Source organism: Nannobrachium achirus (assembly GCF_963921795.1).
Source record: "Nannobrachium achirus genome assembly, chromosome: 12".
NCBI lineage: Eukaryota > Metazoa > Chordata > Actinopteri > Myctophiformes > Myctophidae > Nannobrachium > Nannobrachium achirus.
In genome coordinates, this window is record NC_137832.1 from 36,599,051 (window position 1) to 36,612,354 (window position 13,304).

Consider the following 13,304-nt stretch of genomic DNA (forward strand, 5'->3'; position numbering starts at 1 on the left):
CACTTGACATTACAAGTGAGGCATCTGTCACGTAAAAAAAAAAAAAAAAAATAGAAATCTACAGCAGTCATCTTGTTACTGTACGCTGTGATACAGTGCAGTGCAAACTAAATTAATAATACAAATAACTTAAAAAGACAATCTGGATAAACACATAATAGAGGCACAACACAGCACATCTGTCAGTTTACATCAGTAACTCTACTTACAGATTAACTGAGGCTGATTAATGCACATACTGTACTGTAGGTTATGGCAAATCCTGTACTTCTAAAAGAAATTCCACGTCGGTAATTGAATACAGTACCTCAGCCTTTCTCTTTTACACACGCCTTCGATATTCTTTTTCCATTTTTCCGTCGCATACGAGCGACGTTTCGCTTGTGGCTGGTTCACTGACAGCTGGGTTTGTTTCTATCGTTGTCAAAGAAACAGCCATCATCCCTCGCAGTCTGTCTTCCTAATCTTGCCAGACAGCCAGAATACCAGCTTGTGATTTTAATTATGTTGTATTGTATTTTGTTGGGGGTTTTTTTTGGTCATGGTATAAGACTGTCTGCTCCAGTGTTTCTCCCGCCTATCCAGCTGTTTCTGGCGGCAGAGCTGCCAGCCCTGTTTGACGACTATGCAGTCCTTAATACTCAGGTGGAGTTCAGACAGACAGACATACTGACAGACAGACAGACTGGGAGGGAGAGAGAGAGAGAGAGAGAGAGAGAGATGGGGGGTGGGGGGGGGGGGGAGGACACAGTGTCTTTATGGCTCGGCTTCATACAAAGAGCCGTTTCCTTTGAACACCTCCCAGCGATGCACCGCCTCATATTTACACACACTGTAGAGTTGATTGAAGTTTGCGGAAATCCCAGCACGCAACTCCGGAAAGATTCCCGGGTTGTTCCGACTGTCACCTTTGGATCAACAGGCAGTTAGTGGAGCAACCGTTGTCCGTTCTCAATAAACTGAAATGTTCCCCCAACCACGTTTTTGTTGTTGGTTTGTCTTTTTCTTTCAAAGAATTAGCCTCCAGTTTAAAGCATTTCAAAGGAAGAGAGAAGTTGTGTTTCGAGGGTTAAATTATTCTCAGTAAATGTGAGAAGGGAAGGGGGGAAGGGGGGAAGGGGGGAAGTGGGGGAGTGAGTAAAGATGCATAAGGAAGAAGGGATGGGAAGGAGGGAGTCGAGATGGGGATGAGTTGGTTAAGGATAGATGGGGAGGGAGGGCATTTTCGATTGCCTTGAAGAGTTTGTTAATAGCTTCACATCCTGTACAATTGTACATTAGGCTGAAACATCTACAGTTAATACTCACACGCACGTTCGTGCGCTGTCTGCACGCTCGTGCACTGTATGCGCGCGCACACACACACGCACACAGGCACACACACAGACACCCAGGCACGCAACACACTGCATCCTTATGCACAAGCATGGGCAAACATGCACACATACACACACTCTCACACTCAGGTGGGTGTGCACTTGTGTGAGCATCTGCATGAGGAAGACCAAACACTCACACAGGCACACACAGACACACACAGGAGTACCACATATACACTGCAAAACCTTGAGTGTTAATTGCCACTTTATGGGTCCATTTTTTTACACTCTCAGGGTTCAAGTAACACTCAGAATCTTGCAGCGTGCTATGCTGCACACACACTCCCCCCCCCCATCAGCCCAGTATATCCAGGTACACAGGCGAGGCCTTGGCCAGGTTTAGCAGCAGACAGTGGATCTCCTTGATGTTGAGTCTCATGTGCGGCTCTCTCTGCCAGCAGCCCAGCATCAAGTCATACACCTCCTTAGGACAGGTCCTGGGGCGCTGCAGCACCCTGCCTTGGGTGATACACTCTATCACCTGGTTGAGACAGAGAGACAGAGAGAAATTGAAGCAGGGACGTGCAGAGAACGTTAGAGAGGCAAGGGCTGACATTTCTAAAAGGGCCTTTTGGTGAAAATATTAAAAATAGCAGAATGCGACGCGTTGTGAACATGGTCCGGAGAAGGCACTTTTTACAGAGGGGTAAAAGGAAAGTGGCTCAAGCCCCCTTTCATGTCTGTGTGCACGTGCCTGAATAAAAGGAACAAACATATAGACAGGGAGAGAAAGAGCTTCCTTGTCAGGTGGGAACCTGGGAATATAATCCTTTAACACAGGGTTTCTCAAACCTTTTTAGGCTGTGAGTGACCCCCAAAAATAAACATATGTGAACTGGGGACCTCCCACCCTGACAAGCACTTGGAATTGTAGGTATTACATTTAATGCAACCTGGCAAGCCATTGTCAAAGAACGGGAACGCCCACTCGGTCTGTCCCAGGCTCTGTCTCGAGAGAATGCATTTAATGTGACTCAGTTCTACAGATGAATATTGTGAAAATAGCAGATCTACATGCTCGCGTTATGAGCATGCAGATCGGCTATTTTCACAATGTTCGCCTCTTGCTTACTTAATATTTGACAGTTTGGCCAGTTTGGTATTAAAACGGTCTTGAAAGTCCTTAAATTGTCACTTTAGAAATGTGCAGATACCCTGTATACACTTATATTGGTTTGTTTACCGTTGAGTGAGAGATTCTTTTTTACATTAAGCTAATCATCTGGGGACCCCACAAAATAATTTGGGGACCCCACCTGGGGTCCTGACCCCAAGTTTGAGAACCACTGCTTTAACATCTCTCCTCCACGCAGCCTGTTTAGTGCAACCGATTGCAAGACATTGCAGCGGTCTGCACTGACCAGTTGCAGACCGATGCAATATGGGGATAATGGTTGCACGGTGTGGACAGGGTTTTTACACCTCACAACAGCCCACCACTCTCCACACTACACCACTGTAGTATGTCATAGGACGTTGTCATGCACTGAAAGTAACCCAACGTTTTGAACTTGTAAATCTGGTATTTTCCGCATATGACTCCGTCCTATGATGAATATAAATCAGGCTTAACACATTGTATTGCAATTCTGTCAATTCTTTCATTTATATTTGTAAAAGAAAAAATATATATATCGCTGTTGTCTGGTGGAAACCTTGTCCAAAACCGTTTTTATATTCATTATAAAAAAGCGATTTAAAATAGTGAAAATACAAGATCTACAAGCAAGCACACAACACCTCGCAACGCGAGGCTTTGTGTGCTTGTGCTTGTAGATTGGCTATTTTCACTAGTTTTGTGCGACAGTCTTGTATGATGCAGCAGGGCTTAACTTTATGAAAAAACATAAACATTTGAAACTTGGAGAGACAAGGTTTCTGCCCAACAGTGACAATGTGGCTTTATCTGACATGTCTGCATTTTGTCCGTAACTCCATCCCAGCCAATGAGACTGAGCCTTGAGGTTAGGGCCTGGAGATCAATTAGAATGCGGGACAGGTTGATTTAATAGATCTAGTAGATGGTCGAGGTCTAAGGGTTAATTTAGTACATGGCCAGATTGAGTTAAAGGGGTCAGGGGTAGAGGATATGGTCAGACAGCTGTAACCAGAGATGAGGCCATAATGGGGTTAAGGTTAAGGTTGAGGTTAACATCATGACAAAGGCTAGAGGTTGTAAAACTCAAAACCCTTTTAGAAACAGGGTTACAACCCTTTTTTGGTCAGAGGATTAAAGTTTGTCCCTAGATTGTAGATGAGAATCACCTGACTGCAAAGGCCATTTATTGGGCAAGATAGAAGAACAACAGGACCGTCACAAAAGTCAGTGTCTTGTCAGTCGGTTAACCATAAGAAACTAACAGAATGAAAAAATAATAACAGATTCTCTGCATTGTGCAACAAAGTATACATTTGCTCATTAAATGAATAGTTCACCCACCTCAAAAATGACTTATTTTCTATCAATTACACACCCCTTGAAGCCTTGAATTCATGGAGTTGTTTATTTTTATTTTTATATATATTCTTTATTAAGGGACAGCCAAGATTATTTTGTTTATGTCACATTCCTGAGACAATAATTTGATGACTCAATTGAGTCTCCTACTGACCGATGACCCGGTCATCAAATGATCGGCTTAGGAATGCAACAAAAACAAAACAATTCATGACTGCATGACAGAGGCATATTGATTGAAAATAAATCATTTTCACTACTTCTCCTTTAAATGTTGTCAAGTGATGTTTGTGATACCCACAAATCCACCCCAAAAAAAAGGGGAAAAAAATAATTATTTGAATGAATCATCACTCCTACGTTCTAATGCCAGTGAGGGCTGTTAGGGCCAGATTTGACGCGGCTGACAAAAGCGCCACATTTTTTCCACGTGTTCTCCATCATCATACGTTTCATTTTGGACGGGGTCCATGTCATCAAGATGGCAGAAGGACGGCCATCTTGGACTTCAAAGATGGTGCCCCCCTGGTGCCAATATCTCACCTTCCAAACCACTTAGAAAGTCAATCTTGGTGTCAAAATATACATTTATTGGGAAGAGGAATACAATAAAACTATAGGGATTATCAATGAGGGACTAATTCTGCCAATAGTAGATCATTTGGTTAATTCTGGCAACAAATGGATGTACAAAAATATGTATCTCCACCTGTGTCCGGAAAGAAGTCAGATCTGCTAAATCTTCTGATACAGAAGACATAGAAAGAACTCCCAGGTATGTTGTATGCCAAAGTACTAGCTGGAGCTGCTGTGGTGCACTTCCTTTCTCCAACAGAGTTGATGTTGTCTGGCATACTTACCACCAGTAGCACAAAAGAGTCAACAAGGGAGAAGCGAGGCAAAGGGATACGACGGAAGGTGGCTTGTCAGAACAAGCTGTCAGGGAATTGGTCGGATTTCTTTCTTGATCCTATAAACAAGCAGGAACTCTTTACCTTTCTCTCTGGGAAGATTGTATCCACTGCCTGGCCAGAGGGAAATCTGGTATCTGAAAACTCAGTTGTGGGCACAGACACGAGCCACTCGATGCTGCCATGTAACGAAGAGGCCGACACCAGGATAGTGATTCACCTGCTTGATGCCCTGGAACATGGCTGTTCTAACTGTAACTGCTTGATACGCACTGTGGACACTGATGTTGTCGTTATCCTCATCGGCAAGTTCCATGCCTTGTTCACCAAGTATCCAACTGCAGACATCTGGGTCGCTTTTGGCACTGGCAGGAACTACACCTTTACTTACTTACTTATGCCTTACACCCCTACTGGGGTATAGGCCGTCGACAAGGGACCTCCAGAGTTCACGGTCACTGGCCATCTTTTCTATCTGCGACCAGGTGTATCCCAGTCTCTTGGTGTCTGCCTGGAGATCACGCCACCAGGTGTTTTTTGGCCGGCCTCTGTTTCTCTTCCCTTGAGGGTTCCAAGTCAGAGCCTGTCTGGTGGTGCTTAACTCTGGCTTGTGCAGTGTGTGCCCCGAATCCCGATCCAGCTCCATCTTCTTCGTCCAATTTCGTCTGTTGCTGGGAGTTGTTTCGTTTTTATCCACAGATCATTGATCTTGTCCGGCCAGAGTATATTCAGGATTCTTCTGAGACATTTGTTGATGAAGGTTTGAACTTTATTTATTGTAATCTTTGTGATTCTCCAAGTCTCTGAACCATAAAGCAGGACGGATTTTACATTGGAGTTGAATATTCAGATTTTGGTTGTTTGCTGTATCTCTCTAGAGCGCCAGATGTTCTTGAGAGAACTACACCTATGTTCATATAAACACCACCTGCCATGCTCTTGGCAAAGACAAGTCCACAGCACTTCCCATCTTCCATTGTTACACAGGCTGTGACACAACATCAGCATTCTGCTGGAAAGGGAAGAAGTCAGCATGGGCAGCATGGAATTCCTACCCTGAGGTCACCCAGGCCTTCACCTACATGGCAGCAAATCCATACAGTTCTGTGACCATAGATGCCCAACACTTTCAGCTTCTTGTGCATTTCACAGTCATAATGTATGATAAGACAATTGATCTGGAATCTGTGAATGAAGCACTGCGAGAATTGTTCTGCCAGAAGAACAAAACAATGGAACACATTCCACCAACGCAAAATTCACTGCTGCAGCATGTGAAGCGAGTTGCCTACCAGTCTGGGATTTGGGCCACGTCTGAACTGGCCCAGCAGCCGACACCTAGTCCAGAAAGATGGGGATAGTCACTGGATGTCACATCCAGGTCTGGCTTCCTCTGTGGAGCACCATGGCATCAAAAGCCTGCAATGAACTGATACAATGTGGTTGTAGAAGTGGTTGTGGTGCAAGATGCTCCTGCAAGAAGGCACACTGGAATTGCACAGAACTTTGCAGTTGCCAATGTGACAAATAATTTGAATATTATCCTTGATATCCTTCCTAATCTTCAATTCATTTGTGCTCCATGTGTCTGACTACTAACAGAGTTGAATGATTTAAATATGTTGCCAGAATGACCCTATTTCATCTTGGCACATCTTGGTATTCTCAATGGCTTTATTGTGATTCTTAACTCAGAAAATGTATATTTTGACATCAAGATTGACCTTCTAAGTGGCATGGAAGCTGAGATATTGGCACCAGGGGGGCACCATCTTTGAAGTCCAAGATGGCCGCCTTCTGCCATCTTGATGACGTGGCCCCCTGTCCAAAATGAAACGTATGGTGATGGAGAACACGCGGAAAAGAATTGGCACTTTTGTCAGTCGCGTCTGGTTTTCTTTGCTACGCTGCCTGACTACACTAAGCGACTGAAGCTATGATGTTCTCTCCCACTGTCTTGCTGCTTATCGCGCAAAATCATGTGGCATGAATGAATGGAGGTCAGGATGAAAACAGAAAAGGTTAGGTGGAATCAGGGGCGTCGCACCAAATTCTGGGCCCTGGGTACAAGGATTCACTGTGGCCCCCCGTGAATGTTCTTCATAGGGGGAGGGGGTTTAGCCCATTTAGACTGGGAACACCTTATTTTGTGCTTTAACTACAGAGTGCCACGCTGCGAGCTTGTAGATCTGCTATTTTTGAAAAATCGTGAAAGCTTGTGCAAGTCTTTGAATATTTCAAATTCTTCTAAGGTTTTTTGAAAAAACGATGTTTTTATGTCAGTGGTGCTCAAACCTTTTCATGTGAAGGACCCCCAAAATGATATGTGTTTGTGACGCCCCTGGGTGGAATACCTCATTGTTGGAGAGTTGGTACCAGGGCTGCTTTCCATAGGTGAAGATCTCCCAGAGGACGACTCCTAGACTCCAGACGTCACTCTCCGTCGTGAACTTCCTGTACATGATGCTCTCAGGCGGCATCCAGCGAATCGGTAGCATGGTGTGGCCTCCCACCTACACACGCACACACACACACACACACACACACACACACACACACACACACACACACACACACACACACACACACACACACACACACACACACACAAACAAAGACACAAAGTTTTAATGCCAACAAACAGCATATTCTGTAGAAATACATATTTTGAATTTTGAGTATTAGGTTAACTTGTCCTGAAATGAGAGAAACAAAGCACTAATATTCTCTTCTATTCTGTTCTATATTTATTACAATATTCATTTTCTCATTCATACATTTATTATTGTTGTAATCTACATTGCGAGTGTGGTTGCCTTGTGGTTCAAATCATTTTTGAGTTTTGGGAAGTGAATTTCCATTATTTTGGGGGCTAGGGATCCCAGCCAGTCCAGGCCGGCCATTAAAAAAAAAAAAGACGGCGGCTGCTGGTAATTACGGTAACCACCTTTGTTCCATTTTGGGGGCTGGGCGGCCTAAAATAACAGTAACCGCTCATCAGTTAGTATTTGGGACCTTGCGGCACTTCCGGAAGGCAAAAAAATCAACAAGGGCCTCTCCAACTCTGAATCAGGGGCCAGCACGTCCCTGGTTGTTGGTAGTCATGGCAGCCAGTTCCCACCTGATGTTGTATGGGAGTTCTGACTGCTCCAGACCATACTGAATAACTGCTAGCTTACATAACGTCTTCAGTCCTGGACTCAAGTCTAAGACATACAGGTCACCAGGTGTGTTGTCTCCTCTGAAGAGGATGATACGATCTCCCACCATGCAACAGCACATACTACAATTATGATATTGGCGTTTCCACCAATTGGTCTCAACAAGCTTGCGGGAGAAGGTCTCTGGATTGAATTTCCACAGATTCCGGCCCAGAAGGTAAAGCTGTCCATTGTAAACAAAGGCTGATAAAATTGCACCTGATTCTGTAATAATATCGTTATGTGTGTTCATCCAGTAGTTGGTCTCTATGTCAAACACTCTGATGGTGTTGGCATAGTGAGAATACCCTTTCCAGCCCCCAAATACAAACATCTTTGTCCCGATGATGGCGGCAGAGTGATGTAATGAATCAAGGGTTGGCGTACCTCTGGCGTTAACTAAAGACCAGACCATTGTGTTGGTGTCCAACTTGTGGATGTCATTAGCGCGTCCTCCATAAATATACATGACCTTCTCCAAGACGCAGGCTGAGTGATTCTCCCTCCATGTTGGAACAGTCCCAGAAACACTAGGTGTGAACCATCTGTGGGCGTCGACATCAAAGGCATAAAGCACATAGGAGTAAGGAACCCCTCCCCAGAGGTAGACAGTATCTTCAATGAGCACAGCTGTGTGGCCAAAGCGAGGGGAGGGAACCCTAAGGCTAGGTGTCTCTGGGGGCAACGTTGTCCAGCGCAAAGACACTGTGTTGAAGATGTGCACACCAATCTGACCAATGTCATCGCCATTGACTCCTCCAAAAGCGTACACCTTCTGTCCAACTGTCACCACAGCATTCCTCCCTCCCTTTGCTGTTTTCAGAATGATCGTCCAGCGGAACATTTTTACATAACGGAACCAATGCAGACTTATGAGGATTGATTCATCAAGTGCTGCTCTGTAAAATAATGCAGTGCTGCTGCTATGTGCGCTGCTACTTATGTGTTTGGCAGCACAAATGTCCCGCAAAGTATTGACTATAGTCTGGTTGCCCTGCTGGGCAACCACAATAATTACCCTTTTAATGTATTTTGATGAACAAGGTTTGACTCTATTTTAAAGTCATCAGTGAGTGTTCCTGTGTTGGAGAAAATACTCAATCATATGGAAATATATCAATGTCATCATTAGACAGCATGGGAAATCTGAAGTTACTGGGTGACACAATTGCTTATAATTGGAAAGAACAAAGCACAAATTAAATGCTGACACTATTGCTGATCTTTTTATTTGAAATAGCCCCAGATTAAAAAGGAAGTGTGTAAAAGTATGTTTTTAATGTTGGAGGCACGGTACATTTGTCATTTTCAATGTGTAATAACACCAGATTAAAAATGCATAATGTACTGTAATCATCAATTTGAACCAGCATGAGTAAATGAGAAGAGTGTAATCATCTAGATCCAGGGAGCCATGGTTTGAGGCCATGGGGATGAACATGGTTTATCATTTACCACAACTGTTACTAATTCACTAATTAGAGCAGGGGTTCTCAACCTTTTCAGGCCGTGACCCCCAAAATAATCATATTTGAACTGGGGACCCCCCTACCCTGACGAGCATCAGTTGAGGCATTACATTTTGTATAACACGGTTCTGTTGTAGAACGGCTATTTTCACAATTTCTGCCTCTAATATTTGACAATTTGGCCAATGTTCAATTTGTAATTTTAGAGGTATTAAAAAGTCCCTCAATTGTCACTTTAGAAACGTGCATAAACCATCTATACACTTAAACTTTATGATGGTTTGTTTACTGTTGAGCGAGAAAACAACATTGCACATTAAGTTAATCATCTGGGGACCCCTCAAAATAATGTCCCGACCCACAGGTTGAGAACCACTGAAGAGTAGAGTAGAAGATTGAGCCAGATTGAAAATACTTATATGCCTATTATTTAGACCTATACCTTATGTGTGTTTCAACCAGTACAGTAGTTCAACTAGTTTATTATGATCCAGTAGCACAAATTGTTACCTAATTTCAATTCCATTAATTGATCTATTATCGATTTGTGTGATATTATTGATATATGCTGCTGACCTGAATTCAAACCATTGTTTACTGGTAAGAAAGTCCCAACAATTCAAGATCATTTTTGGTTATTGGCTGTTGATTTTGCAGATATGACATATTATTACATACAGTATTATAGATGTCTCACTTTTATATTGCATAGGCCGAACTCACACTACAACAAGGGGGGGGAGACATAAGGCCCTATTTGTGACACCCCTTACCCCTTATCCTCACCCTATATCCGCGAAAAGCGGGCAAGGGAACTTGCTCTGTCCCTAAATAGCATTTTGGAGACGCTATACCCGCTGCGTGTGTTACTGTTGCTATTTCCCTAAAAAAAATATTTTGGCAACACAGATTTAGGAAAGGGTATATAGGATGATTAGGATCCTAAAACCACCGGCTATGCCACTTCGTCTGGTAGAGTGCCCGCTGACAATAGACATACATGGACACCGGAGTCGTGCTGCCTATAGGCACACAATGACACAACATTCAGTTGTCTCCTTCTGCCCTAACTATCCACACATCTCAGTGATTCTATTTTTCCTATATAATCGGCAGAAGTGAGAGTGTCAGTTCCTTGTGTCAATTCTGTTTATATACCGGTACAGTAAGATGATAGTCTATTCAAAGAAATGATTTGCAGCGCATGCCATGTCATTCGCTCTGTCAGTTTGATTAATTCTTAATTGTGCAGGATATAAAGACCTGATTACAAGTATATAACATTCTCTATAATCAGTAACTTGTAGTTATATCTATGGTTTTATATTAAGCCAATCAAAGCTCAGAGCTTTGAAAGTCAAGGTTGGGAAATATCCACTTTGGACTCGGGCGAATCAAACTCTGGTGACTTTCTTTGCTTCCTAGATCCTATAGATGTGCCACACCAAAAAAAAAATATTCTTTTGGGCACATTTATAGAGGTGCAATGGAGACAATCCGACATTTCATTGAATTAATCCAGAACACAAGCAGATTGCTGTAATTTAAAGTCCTCGATAACGAGCAATGTGTAAGTGATAATTCCCTGTACAGTATCAATATCATTTTATTCTAAGGCAACATCGCTCTTTCATGCAGATTGGATCCTCAGCTCTCCCTGGTTAGTTGAAGTGTCCTTGATCAAGACACTGAGCTCCCGATGAACAGGTTGGTGCCTTGCATGGTTGCCTCTGTTGTTGATCTGTGTGTGTGTGTGTGTGTGTGTGTGTGTGTGTGTGTGTGTGTGTGTGTGGGTGTGTGTGTGTGTGTGTGTGTGTGTGTGTGTGTGTGTGTGTGTGTGTGTGTGTGTGTGTGTGTGTGTGTGTGTGTGTGTGTGTGTGTGTGTGTGTGTGTCTGAATGGATGGATGAATCTAATGCACATTAGCCTATACAACAGGTAGTTCCGACAAAGCAATCTGATTGGTTGAAATAGCTATCTACCAATCAACATTACCGCACTGGTCTAATCAAATGTAAACAGATCAGCTGTGCCCGGTCCTCTCCCAGCACTATGCTAAGTGACAAAGCTTCGGTTCAGGGAGTCACAAAATCTCTGCAGCACCCAACAGCCGAATTAATGACGGTACCCCCCCTCCCCCCAGTTTAGACAGAGCCGAACCGAAATGAATTTGGCTCTAAAAGTGGAGTATGCATTGGCCCTTACTTCATCATGACAAAATCATGCTGCTTTTTTTGTGTAACCATGGTAACTGAAGTGCACATGTGCTATTACAACAGTACTACTGTCACAGTCTTAAGGCTGCAGCATACTTCTTGCACAAACACACTTCAGCAATGTAACAAGAATACAATTATGTAATTGTGGAGCAAACAAATTAACGCATTGCCTTGCCAAGGTTAGTTTGGGCAGTTCTTGCACCTCCACGATTTTCTAATCAGGCTAGAGACACCAGTGCAAACATGGTGTTTGATACTCGAGGTGTTTGTGATTTATATTAATTTATGTTTACAATCTGCCAGCAACATACCGTGGAGAGTTAGGAAATAAGGCAGGCTGAGGAGGTTAGGAGGTACGAACCTCTAAAATCCCTCTCTGAGGGAGTACAAACTACAAACACAACCAGATGGCAATGAATTCATGGAGAGAGAGAGATAGCACACACTTGTCCACTGAAGAGAGTGTCTGAGGCCAAAAGATTTTCAATACAATACTGAACGGAATCTTTTACATGAATATTGACGTCAATACATCTGTCATATATATTTTAGCTCATACAGTAACCCTCCGTGCAGCGCCGTTGCTGGCGCAACAGGTCAAACAGGTAGTTGTTGACGCTTTAATTGATTAGAGAGATCACTAACGAGCACTTGACACTTTTATGGCCCAATCAATTACCTCAGTGCACAACCCCTTTGAAGTTCAAAGGGAGCAATTACAAGCTCTTGCTGAGCTCACCCATCCCCTCACAGACAAAAACGTCACTCCAAGGGATGAATGTCAACATACTGACTAATAAAGAGAAACGACTGCTGAAAAATGTACATACCTATTAAAAATCAAACCTCGGCTCGAAGTGAAGCGGTGAATTTTTATTCTATGTGTTCTAGAGCTATGAAATCTGTGTTCTAGATCTATACATTCTGTGTTCTAGATCTATACTTTCTATGTGTTTTATTTCTATATTTTTATGAATTCTGAATGAATGAATGATTTTGCCTGGAGGTCCAAATTTTCATTTGAAGCTTGACCAATCCTCAATTCTGCATGCACGGGACATGTACGGGACAGACAAAACCAACCAATCACAGCGCAGGGATGCACGGGACAGGTACGGGACACACAAAGCCACACCCTGGCATTATTATACATTTTATACATTTGAAAAACATTCTGCATAAGGACTACTTTCTACTCTTGGTACTTTAAGTACATTTTGATACCCATTTTTACTATAGTAAAACATTTGAGTATTGTTTTCCACCACTGGATCTGTTGCTCTTCGTCATCTTTCTTTTATCTGCTCATGTCTCCTTTGTATTATCTCTCTCTCTCTCAAGCCTGATTATATATGGGACTCTTCATGTATGGGCATAAAGGGGACAAGGCCTGAAAGATATCTCCATAATATATACAGTATGGGCATTGAAAGGGACATAGGTAGACAGACAGATACAGAGATCTCCATATATGGGCAGTTGGGCACAAAAGGGACACAGACAGGCGGGTACAATGGGTACTCTGACAGTACTCTGAAGCCCCCAACTCTATTACTCAGACCTATATCGGTTGGAACGGTGGTGCAATGTCCAAACTCTACATTGTAGTCTACATGACTGAACCTCCTGTTAAAGAGGTGGTGCCATAGTTTTGTACCTCTTTTCATTT

At 43.1% G+C, this 13,304-nt stretch overlaps 1 protein-coding gene across 1 annotated transcript in view; it reads right to left on the reverse strand.

The window, feature by feature from the left end:
- Window positions 1-1,674: 1,674 nt before the first annotated feature.
- ntrk2a (neurotrophic tyrosine kinase, receptor, type 2a) overlaps window positions 1,675-13,304 on the reverse strand; it is a gene marked incomplete at both ends in the record, with an annotated part of 137,856 nt that continues 126,226 nt past the window's right edge. Inside the window, 2 exons of the mRNA XM_080737951.1 lie at window positions 1,675-1,860; window positions 7,103-7,261. Of these exons, the coding sequence (XP_080594077.1) occupies window positions 1,675-1,860; window positions 7,103-7,261 (345 nt within the window). The remainder of the gene's footprint in view (window positions 1,861-7,102; window positions 7,262-13,304) is intronic.